Here is a 26746-nt window from a genome sequence, read left to right as displayed (position 1 = left end):
TGAATGCATATTCATTATATTTAATATTCATTAATTTTTGTATTTTGTTATATTTAATTAAAATTATAATAAATTAAATGCCATGTCCGTCGCCAAATGCGAGTGCCAAAATATCTGGTGCCACAATGTCCAAAGGGCTGCAAAAATCTTTTTCTTTCATCTAAATGTCCAGCACCAAAGTGTATGTCGCCAAAATGGGAGTGCCAAAATATCTGGCACTAAACTGAGGGTGCCAAAATACCAGATTCCAGCAGATATATAGTGGTTCATCGTGTTGTATATGTATATATACTGTCACGATCACGTACTTAACTGCATTATGAGCAGTGCTGGTCGCCACTGATGACGTATTCTAGGGGACACATGGGAGTAATAGCGCGCATACATGGGTTAGTTAAGAAGACTGCATATGTGGGATAGATCTCTGATGCAGGAGGAGGAGAATGAGAGCATCAAGATTACTCGTGTGGTGAAGAGCCAATGAAAAGGTCAAAGGGGTTTGGCTGGGTGGTGTTTGGAGAGATGAAGAATTCAGTGTTGTGTCTGAGTGGAATAAAGAGAGTTGACTCCATTTTGTGCTGAATAAACAGCTGAGTGTATTCTTTAAATTGTGTGCAAACTGGGTAAATTACTGCAGCTACAAGTGGTGACCCCGAGGGTTCACAAAACCTTCTGGGTAAAATGGAAAGAGATGAGGATAAACCCCTTACCGGAGCAGTTGGGAAAGCCCTTCCCTCTCCATTCACAGAGCCATCCCTCCTGCCATTGCCTGCTAATGTGCCCTCCCTCCCTTATCCACCTATTACCTCCTGAGGTCCTCCCTCGCCCAACCCCCTCCACCACCCTACCATTTTGTTCAGGCACCAACCACATTTATTCATATCTTGATGAAGATCGCAAACCCGAATTGTTGGTCCTATATATTTAGTTTTGCTATATAAAGTACACTGTTTGACTAGCTGAGTTTCTCCAGCATCGTGCTTTTACTGTTTATACCTCGTTAGGAGCTTGAGAAGATTTGGTATATCACCAAAGACTTGCAAATTTCTGCAGGTGTACCATGGAGACCATTCTGACTGATTACACCACTGTCTGGTATGGGGATGCCAATGCACAGGACAGGAAAAGACTACAGAAAGTTGTGAATCAGCCAGCCCCATTATAGGGATTAGTCTTTACTCCATTAAGGACATCTACAAGAGACAGTGTCTCTTATACAGGAGCCAGAAGACAAACACCCATCGGCACAAAAACAGCTTCTTCTCCTCCGCCATCATTTATCTGAATGAACAATGAACCACAGACAGTACATTACTATTTCTTTTCCTTTGCACTAATTTATTCATCTTTTTAAATAATGTTAAATTGAATAATTTATAGCAATTTTTGCACCTGTAATTCACAACAATGCTGACACAAAACAATGAATTTCGTGGCACTTGTTCAAGACGATAAATTCTGATTCTGATGCCTCTAGAGATTTAATATATAATGTAGGTCAGAAATGAAATAATATCTTTTGTTCAGACAGAGGTTGTACTTTTTGGATGAAGCACTGTATCTAGACTTTGTCTGTCTTCTCAGGTGGCTGAAATGATCCCATGACACTATAGAAGAAAATCAGAATAGGTTTTTTTGTGGTGTCCAAGTCAAATCTTAATAAAAATAGATCTGCACATTATCTCACTACTGCCTCCTAAAACCTGATGTGTGGATGTTGACCTATGAGTATTACCTATGAGTAATAGTTCTACTTTGAATATATGTCAGTGGCTTAATTGCATGGTGAAGTTCATGTCCACTGCATCTCTTAATGGACAAAATCTATTTTGCAACTTTGGAGAAGTTGGTTTAGGTGGCAGACCAGTTAAATTGACTGAACTAACAACCCAAAGTTATGAGTTCAAATTCCACCAGACTACTGTGGTATTCAAATTCTATTTATAATCCAGAATTTGCACCAAACAATTAGACCATATAAACTACCAGATTTGTCTAAAAATCCATCTGGTTCACCAATGTCCTTTCAGTGAAAAACTCTTTGTTTAGTCCAGTGGTTCTCAACCTTTTTCTTTCCACTCACGTACCACTTTAAGTAATCCCTATGCCATCAGTGCTCTGTGATTAGTTAAGGTGGGATGTGAGTGGGAAGAGAATCACTGTTCTAGACCCAATTGTTACTGAAATATTTTGCTTGAGAAAAATTGCCATTGGCCCATTTCCTGTGGAATTATGAAACCCTGCACATAACGAGTCAATTAAGTACAATTAAAACAGTGGTTTTCAAACTTTTTCTTTCCACCCACATACCACCTTAAGCAGCCCCTTACTAATCACAAAGCATTGATGGCATACAGAATACTTAAACTGGTACTTGAGTGGAAAGAAAAAGGTTGAGAACTACTGGTCGAGCCTTTGTATAACACCAGATCAACTCCTTGAAGTCGAATCTTAAAATGGCTTACCTGATCACTCCAGGGGCAATTAGGGAGCTGCAATTAATGTTGGCCTTACCAGTAATGTCCATGAATAAAAGTTAAAGAAACACCAACATATGTAATCAACCTTTTTAAATTCTATCAATCAAAGGCGGGATGGGAGTAGTTGTTATGATGCGCTGACATGCGAACAAACATGCTCAAACTACAAAGGCTGTACTACAGGCTTTAATTAGCTTAAAACTTGCACACAAGGTTCAGTATCCCTTCTGGCTCCGTGTGGTCTACTCCCTCCCAAGGGCTGGCATGAGCCTTTATATGGGGCCGGTGATTGGCAGGGAGTAAGTGGAGTCAGCCACCCAGGTTGCCTCTCTGCAGGTAAAGTGGGTTGCCCCCTGAAGTAGGCAGGTAGGAATGCAGACAGGCACAGGCAGGCAGTCTGTGTCACCACAGTTGTGATAAAATGTTCTCAAATATATGTAAGCCATGATCCTCAAAGAGTTCATCCTAAACCTTATCTTAGTGCAGATTTTTGGCAAGCAAGATGATTTATTATACTAAACCTCTTAATCCCCCTCATTGGAATACAACTCATCTCAAGCTTCTCATTGGAATGGAGTGAATCTAGTGGGTGGGGAAATTGTTCAGCCTTCACCATCTTCTTTCCAGAACCAAGTTCATTCAAATGTCATGGATTTCCAATATACAGACAAAGCTTGTTGAAGAGTGCACTTGGAGTGTATCATGACTCCAAGCCATTGATGACTCCTTCACTGGAACCTTCATTATTTGGTACAATGTGAGAGTATTGTGTTCAGTTCTTGTCACCTCATTACAGGAAGGATGTGGAAGCTTTAGAAAAGCTGCAAAGGAGATTTATAGGATGTTGTCTAGATTAAAGAACATGTCTTATGAAGAAAGGTTGAACATGGCTGGATATTTTATTTAGAACAATGATGAGAGGTATAGATAGAGTGGAAAGCCACCACCTTTTTCCCAGGGTGACAATGGCCAATACCAATCTATTTAAGATGAGTGGAGAAAAGTTGAGAGAAGACATCAGAGGTAGATTTTATTTACACAGAGAATAGTGCGTAGCTGGAATGTACAGTTGGAGGTAATGGTGAAAGCTGATACAACAGGAACATTTAAAAGACTTTTAGATCGAACTGTGAGGCGCCAAGATGCACAGTTTGAGGCGATATCAGCCCACTGGCGGTGGTCAATGTGGCAGGCACCAAGAGATTTCTTTAGGCAGTCCTTGTACCTTTTCTTTGGTCCACCTCTGTCACGGTGGCCAGTGGAGAGCTCGCCATATAACACGATCTTGGGAAGGCGATGGTCCTCCATTCTGGAGACGTGACCCACCCAGCGCAGCTGGATCTTCAGCAGCGGGGACTCGATGCTGTCGACCTCTGCCATCTCGAGTACTTCGACGTTAGGGATGAAAGCGCTCCAGTGAATGTTGAGGATGGAGTGGAGACAACGCTGGTGGAAGCGTTCTAGGAGCCGTAGGTGATGCAGAAGAGATGTGTGATGGTACACCACTGGCGTACTGCAGGGGGCAACCTCTATACCTGCAAAAGAGCATGGGTCAAGACAACACCTGGCCAGCTGTCAATCAACCGACCTGAATGGACCAAGCCCCACCCAGTCGGGTGTCAATCACCCTCTGGGATATAAGCCTGAGCCGACCCTTCAAAGTTGCTTTCAGAAGCACAATCTTGCAGCTGGCTCTGTGGAGTTTTACATCGAATAAAACCTGTTGTACAGTCTTTTGGTTTTGTGTGTTTGCTTCTGACTGACAGTGCACCACAAGATGTAAGAAAAATGGAGGGTTATGGGATATGAGGGAGGGAAGGGTTAAATTGAGGTGGAGATGGTTTATATAGGTCGGCTCAATATCATGGGCTGAAGGGCCTGAACTGTGCGCTGTACTCTTCATTGTCAGTCATGTGCCCATGTGTGTGCATGGCCAGAGTGCCCCTGAGTGTGACAAATTCTGTGCTTTCTTCAAGTGGCATCTTGGGTGGCAGGTAATTCATTTGTGAGAGTCTGATCCTCCTCTACCTCAAATATGCAAAATGCCATATGCTTATTTCAAAATGTGAACTTTACAGGCGAAATCTCTGGGGGGGGGGGGGGGGGAATTCAAAGGATGGACCCACACTGATTTATTTCCTTCCTTAATTCAGGGTACTAATCGTTCTTAAAATGTGCAATAGCCTAATTTCTCTGCTAGGTACAGTCGGCTTGACCAGGTTTCCACGTTTATAGGCGGCTGGGCATTAAATTGGAAATGAATTGAATGTCATTAACCGACACACGCGCTGATACGGGAGCAATCGGCTAAATAGTATCTCGGATTCGGGCAAGTCATGTGATTGATTTTTTTGTGTATGTGTGTTGTCGGTTTCCACAGCGCCCCTTTAAAAAAAAGCGTAGAGAGAGAGTGTGTGAGAGAGAGAGAGAGCGAGCTCATTTGCAGAATCACAGCTCTCGGGTGGTTGGACAAGATCCCTGCTTTAATTGAATTAGAGTCAATTTAATCAGTTACTGTTACAGCCGGAAAAGAGTGAAAGGAAAATAATAAAAGATGGCAGGCGCAATTATAGAAAATATGAGCACGAAGAAGCTGTGCATTGTTGGAGGGATTTTGCTGGTTTTCCAAGTAATTTCCTTTCTGGTAGGAGGTTTGATCGGTAAGTGGCTTCTGCTTGTCGTTTTCTTTTGTTAGCTATTTATTACAGTATCGGTAGCAACGTACTATGATCTAATTAGTCTTGCCATTGTCGTTGGGGAGAGAGGAACTGCATGGGCTCTTTGTAGCGGTTCAGTCTAGTGCGTAAAGTGGAAGAAAACTTTTGGCCTACTTTCAGTCTCAGCTACTTTTTTAAAAGGGCAAAATGAAGCATGGCGACAAGGCGACGAAGGAAGGCAAGAGGCAATCTTCTGCACACTTCCCCTCGTCTCAGCCTGAATATATTTTAGAAGAAAATTCCATGGCAGGATAAGATGATTATTGGAGGGAGGTGGAATTAAACCTCAAAGTTTTCCCGTCGATTTTTGGTTACGCCTGTATGATCAGGGCTGAAACCTGCGCGAGTGGATTGCAGTGGTTTTTTTTTGTGTGTGAGGCTTTGAAAATGTAGACAAAATTTGGAAAGTCGAAGTGATCTTTTTTTTAAAAAATGCCCTTTAAAAAGACTCTTCGTTTTGAACATCATTACTTTCTTTAGTAACATCAAACCCTTTGAAAGTTTTCTATTGTTCTCCAGTAGTTTGGGAACTTTTTTTGGCGACACTTCAATGCTTTCAGTTGCGATCGAGGCGAGATCGGAGAGCCCCACAGAGACTCTCGGGCGTTCTGAGAGCGCTAGGAGATGGGAGAAGGACGGGGGTGGGGTGGGGGGAGACGGGTCACAGTGGCAGAGGAGGGCTGCTTTAGGGGATCCCCAAATTCTCCTGGACGGGGGAGGGGGGGGGGAGGGGAGACTGGACATTGAGGCGAGTGGCAGAGGAGGGCTGTTTTAGGGGATCCCCAAATTCTCCTCCCTCCCCGTTTTGATGGCATCCCCCCCTGCTGTCGACGCAGCCTCGGCATTAATACCCCAGCTCGTTCTAAAGCTTCGAATTCTTTTCTCGGGGATGTCGTCCAGCGCAGCCCTGTCGGAGGTGACTGACCGTACGATCGAGGCGGCATCGTTTGTTGCCCTGAGAATCGATCTACCTGTGTGGCAAGGCGGAGTGAGAGGAGGGTAGATTAATAGTGCATTGAGTACTTTTCCCCAAAAAGGCAATGACCACAACCGAACAAGGTCTTTTGAGATTTCTGATTTTCAAATTTAATTTAAATAAATGAATTTGGTATCATTTAAATTCCATCCTCCTTTAATTTCTTTCTTTTCTTCTCTGATAAAGATATTCGATGGCCTGTGGAAACAATATTGTCATTTGTATACTATTTAGAGAATGGGAAATGGGTGGGGGGGGGGTGATCGAGGGTTTTTGCCAATCCAATGCTTTTCGAAAAAAAACATCTTTAAGCAATTCTTAAATGCACGTGCCCATTAAAAGAAAAAAAATGCTTGATCTCCCAGCCCTTTTATTTATTCATATTTTCCTATTTTTTCTTCTCAAGAGATAAACTTAAAACTACTCTGTAATTTTCAAGTGCTTTCACCCCTCTATCTCAAACCGAATGTATGGGGAAAACACAAGTTCTCCCTCCAGACCCATCACAAATCCAGCGTAATAATCATCGAAATGAATACACCCAAAGACTTCTTGGATATTGCAACATTGCTGGAATACAAACCTTGTTTTCCTGAACATTTTTAAATGTGTTACATTAACTCTTTTGACTTTCACACCTGCTTAGCCCCTTTTTATCATACCATTTCTATTTGTGAAATCTGCAAGACAGTGCAGTGTTTTTATGTAATTGAATATGGAAGATATGAAGATAGCAGTGAGAATATTTCAAAACGTACGGGGGTTGTAGGTTAATTGGATATTTGAGCAGCATGGGCTCATGGGTTACTGTGCTGTAAGTCTAAATTTAAATTTTAAGTCTGCTGTTGGAATGTAAGTATTCAGAACCCTGACAGACGTTTTACAAATTCCATACCAAAACTGCTCCAATTGTGAAAATTGCGTAAGCCGGAACTTATTTTGTAAGTGAATGATCTAGAAATTATAGTTTGTGATTTATTTCCTTTGCGCCTACCTATCAAAGTAGTAATTTATCCAATCCCAAACACTTTCAATGCTCACCAGTTTGGACCCAGCAAGATTTTGACATGTGTCGATGAATCTTCAGCAGAGAATTTACCAAATAATGTTTCGTGTGGTTGCTATCATAGAAGATAGATCATGAGAACAGCTCTGTTTTGCCATGTTGGTTCTTGGCTGTCTTGGGTTCAAAAGAGGTATAGGGCCAGGAAGTGTTAATGTCTACTCCACTTTTTAATGCATCTGCTCAGTATATAATATGGAGAGTTTGTTTGAACTAATATAGATGTACTTAAAGAGAGTAGGACTAAATTCAGTGGGAGGAGATCTGGCTGGGGTGAAGTGGAACAATAAGTTGGCAACCAAAATTGCAATGGAGTACTGGATGATTTTTGTTTTAAAAAGATGTTTCATTTGCAGGTTATGGTGCCTTCCTAGAAGGGAACAAAATGCAGAACAATGTATTGTTTTGCTCTTTACCAAGGAAGAATAGCAGCAGATGTAGAACTAATCCAAAGGAAGAAAACTTCTTTAAAAAATTATTAGTAGTGTTTAAAGGTAAAAGAAGTCACTTGGCCCAGAAGGGATATAACTTGATCACTGATTGGAATGGGGTGGGAAGGTGTCAGCAGAGTGGGAAAATAGCAAATCTCATATCCCTCTTTAAAAAGGGACACAGTCTGGCAACTGTGGGCTAGTCGGTTCATTCTGAGTGCAAGGAAGCTGTAGGAATAAGTAACAAAATGACATTACTTAGTCGGTATTGGAGAAGTTATAATCAGAGTCGATACTTGTCTATAAAATGCAATTTGTGTTTGACCTTATATCAACAATGAAGGGGATGTAGTAAAATCTACTTGGAATTTTGAAAATGTTTGTCAGAAATTCTATTTGGAAGGTTGGTTAGCAAAATGGTTCTATGGTGCATGAATAAGAAAAACAGAGTTGTGGTGAACAAGTGTTTTTATCAGCCTGTAAAATTGAAGTCTAATACACAAAAATGCTGGAGAAGCTCAGTAGGTCACATGGCATACAAAGGTATATAATCAAAATTTCAAGCCTGAACCTTTTGTTAAGCCTGAATTTAAAAAAGTTAGGTGGAGAAAGGAAGAAGGGGGAGAGGGAAGATCATGTGTGGATATAGGTGGGAGAGCAAAGAGGAAAAAAAGGTGAAGTGTTGGGGAAGGGTTTGCGAGTTGTCTCAGTTTGGCAGTGGACACTGAAGATGCTCAAATAAACAACTTCCCAGACTGCATTCAGTCTCTCCAAGGAGGAGGCAGACACAACTAGATGCTGTAGATTTCCCCTGCAGATTCGCAAGTGAAGTGTGGCTTCACTTGTATGGACAGTTTGGGGCACTGAAAGGTGGTGAGAGAGGAGGTGTGAGGTATTTCCTGCAGTCATAGGAGTAGATACTGAGGGGGTGATTAGTGTGAAGTGATGAGTAGATAAGAAAGTCACGGAGGGAGGGCCTCTGCAAAAAGTGGAGAGGGGAAGATATGTCTGGTGGTGGATACATGCAGATGGTGAAAATTGCAGAGGATAATAACCATATAACCACTTACAGCACAGAACAGGCCAGTTTGGCCCTACTAGTCCATGCCGTAGCAAATCCCCACCCTCCTAGTCCCACTGTCCAGCACCCGGTCCATACCCGTCTAGTCCCCTCCTATCCATGTAACGATCCAGTCTTTCCTTAAATGTAACCAATGATCCCACCTCGACCACGTCTGCCGGAAGGCATTCCACATCCCCACCACCCTCTGCATAAAGAAATTTCCCCTCATGTTCCCCTTATAATTTTCCCCCTTCAATCTTAAACCATGTCCTCTAGTTTGAATCTCCCCCACTCTTAATTGAAAAAGCCTATCCACATTTACTCTGTCTGTCCCTTTTAAAATCTTAAACACTTCTATCAAGTCCCCTCTCAATCTTCTACGCTCCAGAGAAAAAAGCCCCAGTCTGCACAACCTTTCCCTGTAACTCAGACCCTGAAATCCTGTCAACATTCTCATGAACCTTCTCTGCACTCTCTCTATTTTGTGTTGGATGCAGAGGCGACTGGGGGGCAAGTGAGGACAAGGTGAGGCTTTCTGTCTTGTGGCAGAGTGGGCAGGGCAGAAGTGGAAAAATAATGAAATAAACAAAATGAACTAATATAATACTAAATAATTTGCAAGGAGTTTGTATGATCTCCACTTGTCTGTTTGGTTTTTCCATAGGAGCTCTGGTTTCCTCCCATTTGAAACATATTGGGGATGTAGGTTAATTGGCTGTAAATTGGACAGCATGGGCTGAAATGGTCTGTTACTGTGCTGTATGTCGAAATTTACATTTATAGGTACTGAAGAAATTGCATGATTTTATGTGCCTATATTGTTGAAAGAACGTGGTGAGGAGTGGTGAGTTAAACATGGGATTCTGAAGGTTTCATAGACTGAGGTATAGGGTGCAAGGTCAGGATTCTTTATATAAACAGTATTGCTTCCAATTTGGGGCATCACATGTTAGGAAGAATGGAAATGTACTTGTGAAGTTGCAGGAAAGATTTGCTAGAATTTGAGATTAAGAATACATAGGTAGAGAAAACTGGTGTTATTTTCCTTGAGGCAACCAACATTGAAAGATTTGATGATTTTGTTGGAAGTGCTCCCATTAGCAGATGCTTCAAGGTCTGAGACAAGTCATAGGAGAAAGAGAAACCTTCCTCACCGAGCAGAATTCATAAAAACTGGAGATGATGAAAATCTAATATAAAACAAAATGCCAGATCAAGAAGCTTCTGATAGAAATATAAATGGTTAATATTTTAGTTCAAAGATTCTTTGATGGTTTCTGGTATTTTCTGCTTTAATTCCCCGTGAAGTGTTTTTTTTTAAACTAAAACTCGCTGCTTGCAGGGATAATTGGGGAAAAAGAGAAATTTAAAGGATTTGGATAGGCATTTAAGGAAAGCATTTTTTTTTAAATGTACAGTGAATGGACTGAATGAAACCAGAACCAAGGAATACTTGAATCCCGGGAAGTAGGAGCAAAGGTAGATAAGAGGGTGAAGAAGGCAGCCTTCATTAACTGGGATATGGACTACAAAAGGGGAAGTTAAGAATTAGCATTGTAAAACCAGAATTGGAATACTGTGTGTATTTTAACTCCCCATGTTGTTGGGCAGCTGTGATCAAACTGGGGGGGAGGAGCAGTGAAGATTCACCAGGATGTTTCTTGTGATGGGTGTGTTTGAGTTGAGAGGAAGGACTAGAGAGGCTGGGTTTGAAGTGAAGGAGATTGAGGATGGACTTTCTGCAATTAAACAACAATATGGTCTTCTCAATATTCTTTATTACTATTCATAAAGAACTCCTTATATTTTGTGCTATGGTTAATAACAGGTAACATCCCATATGTCTTTTTCATATGGGTAGATAGTAAAGCTTTCTCCCTCACAGAGGTGGTTAAAATCAAGAGGATGCACACGTTTGGGGCAACAAGATTTTTTAAGAGGATCTAAGGAAGAACTTTTTCTCTTGGTGTGAATGCACTCCCTCTGAATTTGGTGGATATGTGTTCTTTCATGAACATGGTGAACTGGACTCTGTGTGCAGAAGTGCTGGAGGCAAATCTATGGACATTCGGTGATTCTGGGGGAACTCTCTTTTGCTTCTTTCTCTGACTGTAAGAAGCACTTCAGGCAATTTCTGCTGATGACAAATCTGTCTGCCTTTCAGCAGGCAAAATAAATTTCATGTAATATGACGCTGCTTTACTACAATGAGAATAAATTGAATGTTGAATCTTATCCAGATGAGCACTTAAATTGTCAAGGCATAGAAGCCTATGAATTATAGCTTACAAATGGGATGTGCAGATGGATAATTGATGGTCTGCATGGACATGCTGGGCTGAAGGGCCTGTTTCATATACAGTAACACTCTGAGACTGCTTTGTGCCATTATAATTCAATAATTCCTATGCATTACGAGTTTTGCCTTTTAGGGGATAGTGGATAGTGCTACATTTTTGCAGTGCCAGTGACCCATGTTCAAATCCAGAATTAAAAATTTCCTCCCACTCTCCAAAATGTACAAGGTTTGGTAGATTAATTGGGTGACATGGTTTTCATGGCCCAGAAGGGGCTTCTACTATGCTCTATCATTAAAATTTAAAAAGTGGAAACTCGCTTAACATGTCATCTGGATAAGCAAATGCTATTGAATTTTGCTTGCAGAAATGTTGGTGCTGTAAAGTAGAATGTAGTTGTCCTTGCTGAGGTAAGAAGTGTATTGAGGACAAATTTCTATTTAACAATGTTTGTTGAAGGAATTCTTGATACTTTTGTTTACTAAGGGCAAACTCCAAAATTATTATCGATTATTTTAAGAACCACTTAACTGGACTGTTGTCTCATCTTGTTCTCATTGACTGAGGCTATATCTGAGGACTGCGCATGCTATGCAATAGCAAATAAGAATCTTGGTTTTATTTTTGCACCTTGTATTTAGACAGTTAAGGCAATTTTGTATAGCCCTGCCTTTGATCTACATTTTTAATTTATGGGCCTTTTGAGGTTCATGGGTTAATTTTCAAACTCGTCAATGAATGACATTTTCTGCCATTGGGGAAAATAAAATTTAAACCTTTGAACTGTAATGACTTATTACAGACAAATGTTTAAGTAACTAATGACAGGTGTGTAATGTTTGTCACACTTTGTCTCTGTGTTGATTATTTTCTAGTAGCTACAATGATAAACCATTGTCTAATATAGCTACATGTCTGTTGAGAGTAGGATTTTTGATTAGCTGTGTCCCCTCTTGGTTGAAAAGCTTGCAGCCATTTAATTAGCCTGGAACTCTCAGAAAGAAATGGCACTTGATCTGAACAAACCCAAACCTTCAGTAGAAGTGGGTGATGTTTGCAAATCATTTATTAGAATCACTGGACACAATTCTTCTGCAAGGAAAGTTGAACTTTTATTTTTAAAAAAAAAAAAAATTTTTTTATATATATGATGACTGACTCCATTTCTTGGTTTGCTCTGCACCTGCTGAATTTATTCAGTGTACAATGTACTCTTTTTCCAATCAAAAAACCAAACAACTGTGTTAAAGTTGACTATCTTCCAAATAAATTTGCTTGTTAAATATCATGCATAGAATGTGCTATGCCTATAATTTGTTTATCACAGGTATTTCTCTCTCTGTGATATTATTGATCAGGTTTTTACTTTTGGTTAAGTATTTGCATGTCGATTTTAAAAAGAACTAGAGGATTTTCCCAAAGGTTCCAGTGTATGCAGACAAATCTTCAAAACCATTTAAAGGAAGCAGAGGATTAGACATGAGATCAAAATGCCCACCTTCCTTTGTAAGCAAAAACAAACTGCTGGAGCAACTCAGTAGGTCAGGGCCTCCTGCTCATCCTTTGTTTATACAAAATTAAAATTGAAGAGCTAGTGAGCAAAAATGATGCTACTGAAGTATTTATAAGAGAATTAAATCTGTGTGACCTTGTATTCCTTTGAAAGTCTAAATTTTCCAATGGCTATGCAACTATTGAAGCATAAAGGGGTAATAAATTTGATTGGAAAAAAACTTCAGCAACATTCATCTAGAAGCCTCTGGGACCATCAGAATTAGAATACTAAGTTTTATTTTCTGCTTGAGCAGTAATTGTTAATCTTGGCTGGGATGGTTGTTGGGAACTTGCAATCGACCACAGTAATTTTGAATGTTTCATTTTAAATATAATGAAGGAGAAAATCAGTAGGGGTATTTGTTTCAAATCCCCATCCAGTAATCTTTGGTAAGTGTGCATATATGAGGTTATTGGACCAGAAGTGAATCATGTATTGCGTGGTTGAGATAGCAGATATGAAGGATGAGTCCCTGGGCAGTGGGTCTGCTAAGAATTGAGGAGGAGACCTTTATAATCTCTGACTTTTTACAAAGTGGTGCAATTAAGTATTTGCTCAGGGAAATGGGCAGAGAGCGATGGATACTTCCTGCTTTTTTATATACATAAAGCTGTTGAATATTTAATTTCATTCAGCCACATTTTGATGCCACATATCAACAAAAACTGATGGTGCACTTGGGAATGTAGACCAGCAGCAATTCATCTACTGTTGATAAACCCTGCAGAAAAATTAGGAAAAAAGTGACATCTTTTGTGAAGTTGTGCTCAATCATTTTTAAAAGCTGCTTCTTCCAAGAATGTATGAGGAAAGCTTTGCTCTCTTGCTAATTATCTGAAATGTTCTAAATTATTATCAGTTACTTTCATGCAGTAAGTTAGTGAATTGAAGCAGCATTTTTTTAATTTGCTTGTTCAGTGGTTATCCACATTCAGTTATGATCTTAATTGAGTAGAATGAATAGTGTAAAAAATCAAAACAGTATGGGCCACAGGGACCAAGACTTTAATCAATGTTGACATGCTTAAGATAAGACAGGAAAGAGTAAAACTCATTAAAATCTTACATTTTAACACCAAACTTATTTAGAATAATCTTTTAAAGTTGATGCCTGGGGAACCATACTTCACAGTGTTACCACTTTCAAAAAGGAGGGGGAGAGAATGGGAGTTAAGGATCAATGAGCCATTTGAGCTAAATTCTATACTGTCTCTGAACAAACCATCAACTGGAATTGGGAAGATGTTCAGTATTTGATATTGTGAGATATTTTACATTTAATACCATGTAGTTTTGATCGTTCCAGAGACCAAGAACACTACATAAGATGCAGGGTTGACAAATGAAAAGCCATCCCCCAGCTGAAGTAGAGATTCCATATGAGAATAGAAACGAGAAAGGCTGTGACCGCTGTGGCAGGACCTGCTTGGAACCAAATCCATTGCAGTAGGAGACAGCAAAGCTTCAGTCCCAGAAGAGCTTAATGCCTTGCATAACTGATTTGACTACCAGGACAAGGAAGAACTGCTGCACACCCAAACCCCTGATAATTCTTTACTGTCAGTATCCAAAAGTGATTTATGGGCTGCCTTCAGGAGTGAATCAAAGGAAAACATCCGGCACTGATGGAGAACCTGGTTGAGTACTTAAAAACCTGTGCTGACCAACAAGCTAGTGTATTCACGGATATCTTCAACATCTCACTCTGGCTGGGTCTGGTACCCAGCTGTTTCATACAGGCTTCAATTGTACAGATTCCCAAGAAGAGTGTGGTAACTTGCGTAAATGACTCAATCAGTGGCTCTCACACTCACAGTGATAGTGTTTAGAAAGGTTGGTGTTGAAGCACATCAGCTTCTCTCTGGGTGGTGATGTGGATCCTTTCAATTTACCTACCACAACAGTAGGTGTATGGCAAATTACATATCACTGACTCAACACACACACTGGAACACCTGGACAGTAAAGATGCATACCTCAGTGTGCTATTGATTGACTGCAGTTCAGCATTCAACACCATCTTCCCCTCAAAACTAATCAGCAAACTCTAAGATCTGGGCCTCAAAACCCTGCTGTACAATTGGATCCTAAATTTCCTCACCTCCAATCCCCAATCAGTAAGAAAGAACATCTTCACAATCTACATCAACACTGAGCACCACAGGATTGTGTACTTGTTCCCCTGTTCTACCTGCTCTACACCAAAGACTAAGTGGCTTGGTACAACAATAACGCACCAATTTGCTGTCAATAACACTGTAATTGGCTGTATGAAAAGGGCCGATGAATCAACATACAAGAGAGAGATTGAAAACCTGGCTGAATGGTGTTCTTACAAGAACATCTCACTCAATGTCATCAAAACCAAGGGTCTGATTGAAAATTTTAGGAAAGAAAACCAGAGGTGTACGATCCAGTGATCATTGTGGAAGGGGGGGTGTCAGAGGTGGAGAGGTGAGCAAATTTAAATTCCTGGGAGTCCCTATCTTGGAAGATCTTTCCTGGACCCCTCATGCTAATGTCATTGTGAAAAAAGCACTTCAGGAGTTTACGGAGGTTTGGTATGTAATCAAAAACCTTGGTGAACTTCCATAGATGTGTAATAGAAAGTGATTCTATCTTGGCTTGGTATGAGGGAATCGATACCTCTGAGTGGAAAGCCTGGCAAAAATAGTGGACATAGCTCAGTAAAACAAAGGCAAAGCTTCCCACCATCAAGAACATCTACATGGAACACTGCTGTTGGAGAGCAACAGCAATCAAGGATCCACGCCACCCAGGGCATGCTGTGTTCTCAGTGCTGCCATCAGGAAAGAGGCATAGATTCAGGGATAGTTGCTACCTCTCAATCATCAGACTCCTGAACAACTGCCTCTTTCAGAGAGTCATTTAAGGACTCTTACTTTGCTCATTATTAATTACTGAATTTTTATTTCTTTATTTGCTTAATCAAGTTTTTCCATTTTCTTTTGTTTATATTTCTTTTAGAGTACAGTTTAGTTGTCAGTAATTAAATATACTGCCTGGCCCACAGGGAAAAGAGTTTCAGGGTTCTATGTGATATAATTCATGTACTCTAACAATAAATTTGCCCTTGAACTTTAACCGCCATCTCAATTCCATCAATGGGGAGAGAGTCAATGTGTGTCATGCTGCTTCCATTTTACATTGATTAGATATTTCTCACTCTTGTCAATTCTACTGATGGTCTCTTTCCTCTCTGCCTCTGTATCTTCTGCCATATCAACCACTTTAGGAGATATCTGTACTGTTCCTGTACTGCATTCCTGATTTTTGTTTAAAACCATTATTCACAACTGCACATTCAACTGCAAATTCCTCTCAAATCTTCCTGATTGACTTTTTAGTTAGCTATCCTGGTATCTCCTCTGTCAGATTTTGTTAACGTGGCTTAGTTAATTGCATTAAAGGTGCTGAATAAAATACCCCAAGTGGAAGCATAAACTGAAAAGCAAATGTGGTGTTTACTAACCTCTTAATGATCTTGATAATAAAGTAGGAATTAGAGGGGCAATAACAACAAAATGTTGCATAATGTAATACTCCTACCAGGCATCCATCATCCTGGTGCCCAAGAAGAGCTCAGCAGTGAGCTACCTCAACGACCATCACTCAATAGCACCCACATCTACTATGATGAAATGCTTTGAGAGGTTGGTCATGGCCAGAATGAACTCGTACCCAAGTAAAGCTGTGGACCCACTGCAATTTGCCTACTGCCACAATCGCTCCACAGCAGATGCAATCCCACTGGCTCTCTGCTCAGGCCTGGATCACCTAGACAAAGCAACACACATCAGCTTACTTTTTTTTCAACTACAGTTCAGCTTTCAACACCATCATACTTTCAGTACTGGTCAGAAAGCTTCAAAACCTGGGTCTCTGCAACTGGTTTCTTAATGTCCACATCAGAAGACCACAATCCGTGCAATTTGAAAACCATGTCTCCTCACTGACACCCATCACAAGCGCGCCTCAAAAATGGGTGATTTGCCCACTACTCTACTCTCTGCACCTCTGAATGAGTGGCTGGACACAATTCAGATGCCATTTTCAAATCTGCCAATGGCACCACGTTCATCAGCAGAATACACAGACTGCAAGGAGGAAGTGTATAGGGCTGAGATAGATCAGCTGGTTGAGTGGTATCACAACAACCTTCACTGAATATTACCAAAACTAAGGAACTGATTGTGGACCAGGTGGGGGAAATCAGCAGAACACAAACAAGTCCTCATTGAGGAGTCAGCAGTGGAAAGGGTTAAGAACTTCTAATTCCTGGATTTCAACATCTCTGAAGGTCTATCCTGGGGCCTCCATGTTGATGCAATCACAAAGAGGGTTCACCAGCAGCTATACTCCATGAGGAGTTTGAGATTTGGTATGTAACCAAGTACTCGTGCAAATGTCTACAGGTGTAATGTGGAGAACATTCTAACTAGTTGCATCACTGTCTGGTTTCTTTGGCTTGGCTTCGCGGACGAAGATTTATGGAGGGGGTAAAAGTCCACGTCAGCTGCAGGCTCGTTTGTGGCTGACAAGTCCGATGCGGGACAGGCAGACACGGTTGCAGCGGCTGCAAGGGAAAATTGGTTGGTTGGGGTTGGGTGTTGGGTTTTTCCTCCTTTGCCTTTTGTCAGTGAGGTGGGCTCTGCGGTCTTCTTCAAAGGAGGTTGCTGCCCGCCAAACTGTGAGGCGCCAAGTTGCACGGTTTGAGGCGATATCAGCCCACTGGCGGTGGTCAATGTGGCAGGCACCAAGAGATTTCTTTAGGCAGTCCTTGTACCTTTTCTTTGGTGCACCTCTGTCACGGTGGCCAGTGGAGAGCTCGCCATATAACACGATCTTGGGAAGGCGATGGTCCTCCATTCTGGAGACGTGACCCACCCAGCGCAGCTGGATCTTCAGCAGCGTGGACTCGATGCTGTCGACCTCTGCCATCTCGAGTACTTCGACGTTAGGGATGAAAGCGCTCCAATGGATGTTGAGGATGGAGCGGAGACAACGCTGGTGGAAGCGTTCTAGGAGCCGTAGGTGATGCCGGTAGAGGACCCATGATTCGGAGCCGAACAGGAGTGTGGGTATGACAACGGCTCTGTATACACTTATCTTTGTGAGGTTTTTCAGTTGGTTGTTTTTCCAGACTCTTTTGTGTAGTCTTCCAAAGGCGCTATTTGCCTTGGCGAGACTGTTGTCTATCTCATTGTCGATCCTTGCATCCGATGAAATGGTGCAGCCGAGATAGGTAAACTGGTTGACCGTTTTGAGTTTTGTGTGCCCGATGGAGATGTGGAGGGGCTGGTAGTCATGGTGGGGAGCTGGCTGATGGAGGACCTCAGTTTTCTTCAGGCTGACTTCCAGGCCAAACATTTTGGCAGTTTCCGCAAAGCAGGACGTCAAGCGCAGAAGAGCTGGCTCTGAATGGTATTGAGATGGCAATGCACAGGACAGGAAAAGTCTACAGATTTGTAAAATCAGCCAGCACCATCATGGACATCTCCAAGAGGCAGTGTCTCAAGAAAGCAGCCTCTATCCTTGGGCTCTTACCACCCAGGCCATGCCTTCACACTGCGACCATCAAGAAGGAGGTACAGGAGATTGAAGACGAACACCCAACAAAAACAGTTTCTTCCCATCTGCTCTAAGATTTTTGAATGGACAATGAACTACAGACACTACCTCACTTTCTCTTCTTTTGCACTGAATTATTTTTTTTTTAATTCTAGAAATTTTCCACCTGTCCTACTGCAAAACAACAAATTTCATGACACTTGTTAATGACAATAAATTCTGATTCTAATACATTGGGTTGACTGATATTCTACTGATACTACAATGTACAAAACCTGGTGATGACTGTAATGTGTAACTTATGAAATGGACATGGGGAAGGCTCAATCTCTTGTCTGCTTTACAATTCTTAATATCATAACTGATCTTTTATCTCACAGCCAATTTGCTTCATATCCCTACTCCCTTTGCATATAAAAGTCTATCAATCAGCTGTCTTGTAACAATATCTCTCCTAATGGAGATTAACCCTTTCCTCCCATTTGTGTGTCTGCTGTTCTGGTGAGTGAGTGGTCAGGCTGTTTTAACACTGTGTACCTCCAGCATTTCCCAACTCTGCATCCTTCTCCAACATTTTTTTTCTGTACACCCTCTAGAATTCAATACATGAGTATTTTTATGTTCTTATGCTTCATTATTAGGGAATAGACCTGCTAAGTGAGTAAGATGCTTCCTGTGGCTATTTGCCTATTGACTTGGGCACCATGGTTAGCATAGCAGTTAGCCAAACGCTATTACAGCACCAGCGTTCCAGGTTCAAATCCAGCATTGTAGGTCAGGAGTTTGTATGTTTCCCCCGTGTCTGCGTGGGTTTCCTCCCACCCATCAAAAATATACGCGAATTGTAGGTTAATTGGTGTATTTGGAAGCATGGGCTTGTGGGATGCTGTATGTCTGAATTTATTTCTGTACAAATTTAAGCATGTATGAGGATTTTTTGGCTCCTTCAACTGTGACAGATGTTTTTGGGAAATAAACTGGGAAAGGTTTGTTAGAGTAGGTCACATACAAACACTTTAAAACAGATCTTATTTAAAATAATGGAGCTCTGCCCCATGGTAGATGTATCGGCTCCAGAGCTTTTGTAAGAGCTTTGAAGAATGCTTAATAGACTTCACTAATGGACTGTTTACAAAAGGCAACAAATGAAAGAATTTGTTGGAGCCACGTAGTGTCTGGTGGAGAGCTTGCTGTTGTAAGAGGATCATGTGGTTTTGCAAGCAGGAGAGTCAAACAGGTTTTCTCTCAGTTAATGAGAGAGACAGATCACGTGTACAATGTGGCAGATATCAGAAGTAGCTGGGACTGGAACAGGACAAGCTGGCAAGCCTATTAGGAAGACAGCCTGGTCAAAGCCCTTGTGGTTCCTGCAAGAGGAGAGGACTGGCTGTCTTAACATTTCACTTGGAATGAAAGAAACAAAAAGGAACTCAGTGGTGACCTGAAAGAAAGAGGTTATCTTCTGGAGAACCTTGAAGGGGCAAGTTTTGTCAGCAAGACACTGGAGTGGCTGATCAGTTGTGGATGTCCTAGAACAACAAATCTCTCACTGAAAACCAACAAAAACCTTACTGAGAGGTAACCATATATCTTTCAAGCACCAAAGCCTGGTGAACTTTGTAAATGATAAATTCTGTGCACTGTATAAGAATTGCCTGCAACCAGTGAATGAAAAGTGAGATTGGATTGTGAACCAAAGAACTTTTCTGAACTTACACACATGTGTGCTTAGAATTAGAAGAGGGTTAAGTTAGGTTAGTTAAGTCAATAGAGATAAGTTGAAGTTTGATTATATTTTCATGTTTAAAGATCATTAAAAGCAACTTTTGTTTAAATAACCATTTGTCTTGGTGACTATTGTTGCTGGGTTTTTGGGTCCTCTGGGCTCGTAACATAACTCTTGTGTATATTTCAGTTTCTTGCTCCTTGTAAATCTGTCTTTATTTTCCAGGAGAGGTTTCTGCCATGAATGCTTGCATTTTATAGATAGTCTTTAATGCTGTGGCACTTCACAGGAAATTCTGTCAAAACAAATTTACAGTTGAACCATGAATAAAAGGGGGAAAGAGTATTTTGATTCACCCTGAAAAATTAACTTTCTCTCTGCAGACACCTGCCAAGTTTTTACAGTATTTTCTCTTCCTGTATCAGAATTTCAGCACCCAGAGTTTTTATTTGATTTTCCTTGACTGTCTTTAGTTAATAATGTACTTTTTTTATATGTGGTTACTGTTGTATGAATGAAGTGTGGCACCAGTTTTCTGACAGAAAGATCCCACAATGGGGAAAATATAAATTTTGGTGATTGAATATTTTCTTCAGCACAGGGTGGCAGGTCCCTCAACCTTCTTTGAAACAATGCCTGCGATCCTGCATTTACTTGAAACAATTAGGTTTATTGTCTCTTCAAAAAGATGGTTTTTGTATTGCCTTAGAAAGTCAGCATAGAATTTCATGCTCCAGTTTCTGAAATTGAGCAAACAAAAAAAAAAATGAATTGTAATCGTGTGCTGCCAATATTTTCATTGGTAACAGTGTTTTAGTGCAGGGAGTGTTAGAGGAGGAATTTCATGGTTATTTCTATCTAAAAATGCAAATATTAAAATGAATATCTATTGCTCACTAGAAATCATTTTCTAATTCTTCTTGCCATATTTTTCAGAGTAATGATGCTTGATGTAAATGGCTGAGATTATTTCCAGGTCTGCTACTAGAATAAAAATCTCCAGTATCTGGTACCTGTAGGATTGCAGATTCTGGATATCCAAATTTTCCGGTTGCCTAAGATTCACTCTGACAATGCCTTAACTAATACACCTTCATTAAGAATAAACACTATTAACAACTCCACCTATCTTAGTATCATCTGTATACTTACTAATCTAATTTACCACCCCATCATCTAGATCAGGGGTGTCAAACTCAAATTCACGGAGGGCCAAAATTAAAAACTTGGACTAAGTCGAGGGCCGAACTAAATATTTATTGAAAATTTTCAACAACATCTGCATGTTTTCTCTTCTTTCAACATATGTAATGTTAAACTTTAGGATACAACTTTAGGAGGATAATGTTACAGGTCAGGAGTAGGTAGCTCAAGTTCACCCATTGCTTGACCTGAGGGAAACCTATTTGGTCCTTGTGGAGATGTAGTCAGCATTCACAGGCTGTGTCCATTTTGGCCTGCATCAGGACTCAGCATTTCCTGCTCACTCCTCAGGCTCTATGCCTCTATTCACCCTCGACCCACCATCCCTCTACCTGACCAGTCCTTTACCCAACCTCTACTCACCCCTCACTCCACTCGCTCTGCCTCTACCCACCCCATCCTATACACGCCCCTCTACTGCCTCTCCCCTCAACCTGTTCCTCCCTCTACCCGTCTCTCACCCTCTAATCACCCCTCCCCTACTCGCCCTGCCCCTCCCCTTTTACCTCTTCCCTATCCACCCCTCCTTCTACTCATCCCTCCCTCTAACTGCCCCTCGCACCACCATAACTTCCCCTGCCCATTACTCCTCACCTACACCCTCTGCCCACCCCTGCTTACCCACCCACTCAGGCCCAGCGCGCTGCCGATCAGCCTTTGCGGACAGCCACCATCTCTCTCTTCACGTGCAGGGCCGAACCAGCTGTTCCTGGGGTCTGCGCGCGTGCAAGTGCTGAAGGCCGTGGTGACCGGGAGAAGTGTGCTCGCGCTGTGGAAGGGCCGTCCGGTGCCAGTCGCGCGGGGCTCGCGCTGCCCGGGGGCCGTGCGCAGCCTGCCATGCCCGTTGTGCCGACAGGAAATCACAGGCGCTCGCCCATCCGCCGTACCGCTCGACAGGTGGGAGAAGTGACTGGTTGTGCGGGGAGCCTTCCAACTGGCTTGCCGGCTGATGACATTGACAGACTTCTCGTGTTACAATTTCTCGTGTTACAATGGGGAAGGATGGTGGGGGTGACATTACCAAAAAAACAGCATTGGCACTCACTGCAGGGCGGGCCACCTCTAATACATTTTTGAAATGATCTTGCGGGCCAAATACAATTATATCACGGGCCAAATTTGGCCCGCGGGCCAGAGTTTGACATGTGAGATCTAGATCATTAATGTATATTACAAACAGTAATGTACCCAGTGCAGATCTTTGAGGCACACCACTAGCCACCGCCCTCAAACCTGACAGTTATCCACCACCATTCTCTGGCATCTCCCATCCAGCCACTGTTGAATTCATTTTACTACTTCCATATTCACACCTAACGATTTATCCTTCCTAACTAATCTTCTGTGTGGGATCTTGTTAAAGACCTTCTTCTTTCTTTGGCTTGGCTTCGCAGACGAAGATTTATGAAGTGGTAATGTCCATGTCAGCTGCAGGCTCGTTTGTGGCTGACAAGTCCGATGCGGGACAGGCAGAAACGGTTGCAGCGGTTGCAAGGGAAAATTGGTTGGTTGGTGTTGGGTTTTTCCTTCTTTGTCTTTTGTCAGTGAGGTGGGCTCTGCGGTCTTCTTCAAAGGAGGTTGCTGCCCGCCGAACTGTGAGGCACCAAGATGTACGGTTTGAGGCGATATCAGCCCACTGGCGGTGGTCAATGTGGCAGGCACCAAGAGATTTCTTTAGGCAGTCCTTGTACCTCTTCTTTGGTATACCTCTGTCTCGGTGGCCAGTGGAGAGCTTGCCATATAACACAATCTTGGGAAGGCGATGGTCCTCCATTCTGGAGACGTGACCCACCCAGCGCAGTTTGATCTTCAGCAGCGTGGATTCGATGCTGTTGGCTTCTGTCATCTCGAGTACTTCGATGTTGGAGATGAAGTCGCTCCAATTAATGTTGTGTGGGATCTTGTTAAAGACCTTACTGAACTCAATATAAACAATATCCACCACCTTACACTCATCAATTTTCCTAGTAACCTCGTCAAAAAAATTCAATAAGATTTGTCAAATATGACCTCCCACGCACAAAATCCATGTCTATCCAGATAATTATATACCATCAAAAAGATCATTTTCCATTAGTTTGCCTACCACTAACATCAAACTTACAGGCCGGTAATTTCTCGGTTTACTTGAACCTTTTTGATACAATTGAACAACATGCGCAATCTGCCAATCCTCTGGCACCATCCCCGTCACTAATGACATTTGAAACATTTGTCAGACCCCCTGCTATTTCTACATTGACTTCCTTCAAAGTCCTTGGGAATATCCTGTCCTGACCCAGAGACTTGTCCACCTTTATGCTTTTTAAAAGCTCTGGAACATCCTCCTCTTCAATCATCAGTTTCCATAACTTTCCTACTTGTTTCCCTCACCTTGCATAATTCAATATCTTTCTTCATAGTAAATACTGAAGAAAAGAAATACTTCAAAATCTCTTTCCACCACACCCCCCGCACCCCCCCAATATCTTTTGGTTCCACACATAGCTGACCACTCTAAGGGACCAATTTTCTCCCTCAGTATCCTCTTGCTGTTAACATAACTGTAGAAACCCTTTGGATTTACTTTCACCTGATTTGCCAAAGCAACCTTGTATTTCTTTTTAGCTTTTCTAATTTCTTTCTTCAGATCCTTTTTACATTCCTCAAGCCCATCATTTTCTCCTTCCGGCCTATATTTACTGAACCAAGCTTCCAATTTCCCTTGAAAACCATGGCTCCCTCAATTTTAACTTTTCCTTTCAACCCAACAGGAACATAAATATTTTGTACCCTCAAAATGTCACCTTTAAATGACCTCCATTACATTCTTTTCATAAAACAAATCAACTCCTTTTAAATCCTCTCTCATTGTCTCAGTTAGCCTTTCTCTAATCAAAAATCTCAACCCTGCGTCCAAACCTATCCTTCTCCACAACTATTTTGAAGCTTATAGCATTAGGATCTCTGCTCCTGAAGTTCTTCCGAACACACACCTCTGTCATCTGACCTATCTCATTCCCTAACAGGAGATCCGACATTGCCTCTTCTATATTGCTGCAAAAGATTTTCTAGCACACATTTTATAAACTCCAAACCATCCAGCCCTGCTACCATATGGGTCTCCTAGTCCATGTTTTTTTTTTTAATTTTTTTTTCACACCATAAACCACATTGACCATGATACATACATTTTCCTTTTCAAATCTCCCACAATCACCACTCCTGTGCTAACTGCACATATCTGCAACCTCCTTACAAATTTGCTTCTCCAATTTTCACTCCCCATTAGATGGTCTATAATAGACTCCTATAAGCGTACTTTGCTTTTCCCATTCCTCAATTCCACCCAGATAGCCTCCCTAGATGAGGCTTCTAATCTATCCTTCCAAAGCACCACAATAATATCACCCATTCTATCACACCTGAAGCAATGAAATCCAGGAATATTTAATTGCCAATCGCACCCCTCCTGCAACCATGTCACACTAATAGCTACAACATTGTATTTCCAAGTATCAGTCCATGTTTTAAGATCATCTACCTTTTTTGCAATGCTCCTACCTTTAAAATAAAACATTTAAGATCTCCAGCTCTAACTTTCTGCTTATCACTAATAGTGCCAACAATATTACCCGTACTATCTTTTTTCTTCCTTGTCTCCTTCATCTATTCCTAAACTCTGGTTCCCCTCCACCTTCTGATCTAGTTTAAATGCACCTGCAGGAATACTTGTGCCCCTCCAGTTCCTGTTGGAACGGGCCCTACCTTCCAAATTACCCAATTGTCAATAAATCTGAAATCCTCACCCCTGCAGCCTCATGTAGATCCTCAGTTTTACTGTTCCTGAACTCACCTGCGTGTGGCACTGGTAGCAACCCTGAGATTGCTATCCTGGAGTTCCTGTCCTTTAACTTTGCTCCTACCTCCCTAAACTCACCGTTCAGACCTACTCTCTTCCTGCCCGCATCATTGTTAAGGAATGCAGGACATTGACATCAAACAATTTTTACCCACTGAGTGTCACTGACACTTTGTTTTTAATTTCTGAGTTCCAGTTTGACAAGTTTTTACTTCCAATAATCACTTAAGAATGTAGCTGCTCACTTTATTTGCACTTAATTAACATATAATCCCTCTGCTGTCAATGCACCACTCCTAGAATGAGCTGAGGAATTATTCCTCAAATTTGAAAATCATGCACTGCAATGTCCATGGTTTACGTGTCATCGCAATATCTTGTTCATTAGCCAGTTGTTCCTGGAAAATGACAACGGGTCTAGGAGGAAAATGTCAGAAATGGAATGGCACCCCATTCCAGATCTGAGCTTTATATACAGCTTGTGGCTGTGTTTATATTTAAAATGAATGATTAATTTCAAGCAATGAAAACTCATTGAAGCAGCTGGAGATTCTTGCATTTCCAATTTGAGGTAAAATAACTATTGGCTGGTGCAGAATCAATGGGGGAAGAAGTATAAATAATTTTGGTGGTCTATGTGAGGTAAACTACTGGATTCAGATGTTAATTATGTGAACTTTGTTGAAAGTATCCCAGATACCCTTTTTGCACTGATACTTCAAGCCAGGTATAATTCGGATTTACTACGTCTCACCTACCTGTATAAACACGACAAAGGCAGATTAGGGGGTCATTTCAGACCCGTCTGTTATCCGCCAAGCAAGGTAGTATCAGAGGTAAAGTGGGGCAAGTGTAAATCTGTTGTCAGGTCCAAACAGGAAAAAAATATAATGTCCCACCTCTTTTGCTGCAGGAAGCTGGCTTGCTGTGTAAAAAGACTCACTGACTCAGAATTTCTTCTGTTCTGTGTGAATGAGCAAGACAGTTTCTAGAGATGGGTCATGTATAATGGCAATAATGTGGGTTTTTAAGTGTAAAAAGAGTAAAAGCTGCTCACTTTTTAACCATAAGCAAAGTTCAAGCTGCCTTTTTGTTTGGTTCATTTAGTACACAGCCTTAGCCTAAGGGTCAGAAGGTATGTGCTCAAATCTACTTTAAAGACCCAATTTTGGTGAGACTTGAACCACCAAAAATGGGAGATAATCAGATGCTGCTCCCAGAACTACCATAATTTTATGCCTATAATGCAAGCATTATGAGTATTTTACAAACCAGACACCCTCCTGCGCGTCGTATGTGCGCGCACTTATTCAGAAATATGTTTACATGTTGAAAGAACATGCCCAATTAATAGTGGCCGTGGGAAAGTCAATCCAGCAATATATAGTGGGAGTGGGAATATAATAGCTGCATTGAAAGAACACGCACAATTTACAGCAGCTGTGGGAAAGATGCATCAGCAATTTATAGCGAGTCTGGGAATGTAATAGCAAGCATGAGAATCTAATAGTCACAATGAAAGAATGCACACAATTTAGTGGTTGTGGGAATGATGCAATTTCTAGTGAGTGTGGGAAAATTATAGTGAGAATGTAATAGCAGCAATGAAACAATGTGCACAATTTATAGCGGGTGTGGGAAATTTTGATCTTGGGAATATCGCTTTGTATTGAATACCATGGTATTCCTATAAACAGGACATTCTGGCTAGGGCACTGCACCATATCAATGTAAATTGCCCAGACCTATCACTTAGGGAGGAGATTAACATATAAAGTGCCTTGGATTTGACATTCATTAAA

At 41.4% G+C, this 26746-nt stretch overlaps 1 protein-coding gene across 5 annotated transcripts in view; it reads left to right on the top strand.

The window, feature by feature from the left end:
* Nucleotides 1-26746, top strand: part of wls (Wnt ligand secretion mediator) — a 167909-nt gene that overhangs the window by 74558 nt on the left and 66605 nt on the right. For 2 of the 5 annotated variants that reach the window (XM_069938421.1, XM_069938420.1), the window contains exon 1: nt 4874-5140. The exons of the other annotated variants lie outside the window; for them this stretch is intronic. In XM_069938421.1, coding sequence (XP_069794522.1) covers nt 5035-5140 — 106 coding nt within the window. In that variant the 5' untranslated portion in view covers nt 4874-5034. Of the gene's footprint in view, nt 1-4873; nt 5141-26746 lie in introns of those variants that run through there. 5 annotated transcript variants of the gene reach the window in all.

This window comes from Narcine bancroftii, chromosome 5 (assembly GCF_036971445.1).
Source record: "Narcine bancroftii isolate sNarBan1 chromosome 5, sNarBan1.hap1, whole genome shotgun sequence".
NCBI classification, from domain to species: Eukaryota; Metazoa; Chordata; class Chondrichthyes; order Torpediniformes; family Narcinidae; genus Narcine; species Narcine bancroftii.
This window is presented reverse-complemented; position numbering and strand designations above follow the sequence as displayed.